Raw genomic sequence first — 2,992 nt, 5'->3', positions numbered from 1 at the left:
ATGGGATGGGAAGTAATAACAAATAAAGAAAGAAGGCATCAGGCAGCACAAAAAGAAAACAGACAAAAGGAGTCCCCGCCTATGAATAATGAGTCTGGTCCAGTACAGACCAAATAACGAGACCTAGAGAATTAACCAGAATGAACAGCAGCGATACCCGGCGTATTTAAGGAAATAGAGGAACAGACCACCAATCCCGACTCCCTAGTGGAAAAGAAGGAGGACACCACACAAGTAGCCAAAACTTCTTGAAAAGAACCAGCCCTAGTCAACGGATGAGCTCAAAGATTCCAGACACGAGGTAGAGGGAGTATAAAGAACAGGACCAGAAAAATGAGGCCAAGAAGTCAGAGAACAGAAGTGAGGTGAAATGATGAGGGACAAGTCAACTCAGAACCCGGGATGGGGCGTAAACTCACGAACGCAAAAGAATACTGTTACTGAGCAATAACAAGGAAGCGCCGTCGGCTAAGAAGCGAAGGAAATGAAGACAATGTCGTCCAGATGCAGATTCTGGCATCAGAGGACTCTGAGATGAACAAAATTTCCTCCGAGATCGTTAAGAAGCAACAGGAAGAGTAGTCAATCTCAGCCGTCGAAATATGAGGCAGCCCAAGACAGGGCCAGAATCCCCCTAATCGGAAGGATGGCTCAATAGGAGGTGAGAAGCCTATAGGACAGAGAAAAATCCAATCTGGTACATGAACGGGTTGAACTCCCGAAAGGAAGTGTAGGGGAAAGGGAGCTCGAGTGGAGGTAGCTGACGAGACAGTGCAAGATCAGGCAAAACGAGAAGCAGCCGTGTGAAGGAGACTATGATATCTGCACAAGCGTCACTCAAACTAATGATAAGGAGGAGGAGTACCAGGCTCCCCAATAAATAAAGGACAGGCCGTTGAGATTAGTGGAGGGCGCTAACAAGGCCAACTAGGAAGGTGGACTGAACACGAGAAGGAAAATATTCAGGAGGAGAAGAAAGCGGAGGCCCCCGGAAAGAATCATTCCCTGGTGTGAAACGGATTAGCTCAGGAGGGGCTGTTGTAGCCCAAAGGAGGAAGGAGGAGCTAGTGACGGCCGGCAACGGAAGTGAGAAGAGACAGGAGAAATAGGAGAGTAAATCCCTGTATTGGGGAGGGATCCGTAAGGACGGAGAGAAGTTCGGGGCTATAAGGGCGGAATGTTCCGGAAGAATCATGCCAGGCCCAGAAAAAGGGTAAGGGACTGGCAGGCATGCATGGAACTGAGGCAGAGATACGGAGATGAGGCAGCAACTTAGAAAGAACAGGACATGGACGCCGAGCGAGTTAAGGACAGGAACACCTGAGAGCGGAGCGACTCAAGGCCAGAGGAGACGTCTTCATGAGAGGAGTCTGAAGGGCAAGATACAGGACGAGATAATAGTCAAAGGATATCAATCAGAAAGCGGGGCAAGATTGGACAGATAAGGACAAGTAGGCACAGACGAATGTGGAGGAATTTCCCAAGATTAAGGAATGTAAGAATCTCAACCCAAGACAGACTCCAAGGAGGCAACAAGGCGCGGACAATCGACTACAATGGATTTTCAGACATATCTGGAGGAGAAGCTTCTCGCCCGATCTGCCGAGGGCAGATGCAAACTACAAAAGAATGGGCAGAGGGATTTTTGTATATTTGAGGGACCACAAAATAGAGCCCAAGGTAGGGAAATTACCGCATGGAAAAGAGGAGCAATAGACAGGAGCAAATGGCAAACAAGGGAGAATCTGTGGAGATATTCTAAGGAAATATGTATCGGATTAGAAGCTTGGTGGGCAGCTTTAGAGCAGAAGGATATAAACGGAGAGGTCTTTTATAAGTCAGCGTGTAAACCCAACCAGGCTAAGGGAGTAGCTCTAGGAAGGTTGGATCCAGGGAGTTGTCAAATAGAAATCAAGAAATTGAAGTGGAATTCCTTGCAACACCAGGTACAGTTGAACACCTGGCAGAAGAATCACAGATATCTAGGAATCTGCATGGATATAGTCTCAATGATCTTGGAGCATTTCCAGATGTATAGTTCAGGTACAAGAGACTCGAACGTCTTGAAGAGGCAGAATCCCTGTAATGCCTTATATAAATCTTTAGAAGAATGGGGAGGTGCCGAAGTGGCACAGGGAGTCTTAGAGGGTTGGTATACCGACAATAATCAAAAGCAGAAGTCTAGTATAGGATTCCTGATGACTGGGACGGATCTCTATGAGGTCATTAGTGACTTATTTTATGATGATGATAAGGGGGATAGAGGAGTATCTTGTGAATTCTCCAGAGCGTCGGGTTTAGAGAACAACCAAGAGCAAGGGGAGTATGAACTAAGACTAAGTACGGGACTAAATCTGGGCAAATGTGATCAACAGGGCTCCTTGTGTGGAGTAATAGGCCAAAACCCACACAACGGAGATAGGAATCTCCCAGGAAGAACAGGGTACTTCCAAGAACCCACGGCAGGAAACCAAAATAACAGTAGTCAACAGAAGCCGGCTCAGGTGTCAACCGAAAGGATTAGTCAGGCAGGTCCTGATAACATCACCGAGTATCTCAGAAATCAAGATCCAACCGGATCAACCGTCGCAACCAATAGTACTATGGAGACGTATGGGCCGTCCCCTTGGGGAAAGATGGTGGGGGGGGTAGCTAGCATTCTGGGAGGTATCGGATCAGCCTATGGGATCTACCGCATATTCAGGAAAAGAAGGGTGACAAGGAGCACCTCCAGCAAGCAACCAGGAATCATTTCGCGGATAAAGTATCAGTCCAGTTGAGGATTGTGAAGTTCTCCGCATTGGCGGCATTTTAGTCCGATGACATTCGGCACTTGAGGAGGGAAGATCATAGGAACTCGTCTTCCGTCCACGTCTAAGTCGTCTGGGAGCAACCAGTGGCCCCCATGGTTAGACTTCTGAGTGAGGGGGTTTAATAATTTCCAGTAGCAGCGCATATGCATGGGGGAGCAGAGGTGTGGAACACTGAGCCC

At 47.8% G+C, this 2,992-nt stretch overlaps 1 protein-coding gene across 1 annotated transcript; it reads left to right on the top strand.

The window, feature by feature from the left end:
- Positions 1 to 1,556: 1,556 nt before the first annotated feature.
- On the top strand, positions 1,557 to 2,780 carry C922_05297 (hypothetical protein; the record flags this gene model as incomplete). Its single annotated transcript, XM_008820868.1, has 1 exon — positions 1,557 to 2,780. The coding sequence occupies one exon, from the start codon at positions 1,557 to 1,559 to the stop codon at positions 2,778 to 2,780; it is 1,224 nt and encodes a 407-aa protein (XP_008819090.1).
- Between the last annotated feature and the right edge of the window lie 212 nt (positions 2,781 to 2,992).

Source organism: Plasmodium inui, assembly GCF_000524495.1.
Source record: "Plasmodium inui San Antonio 1 unplaced genomic scaffold supercont1.53, whole genome shotgun sequence".
In the NCBI taxonomy this organism is placed as follows: domain Eukaryota; phylum Apicomplexa; class Aconoidasida; order Haemosporida; family Plasmodiidae; genus Plasmodium; species Plasmodium inui.
This window is presented reverse-complemented; position numbering and strand designations above follow the sequence as displayed.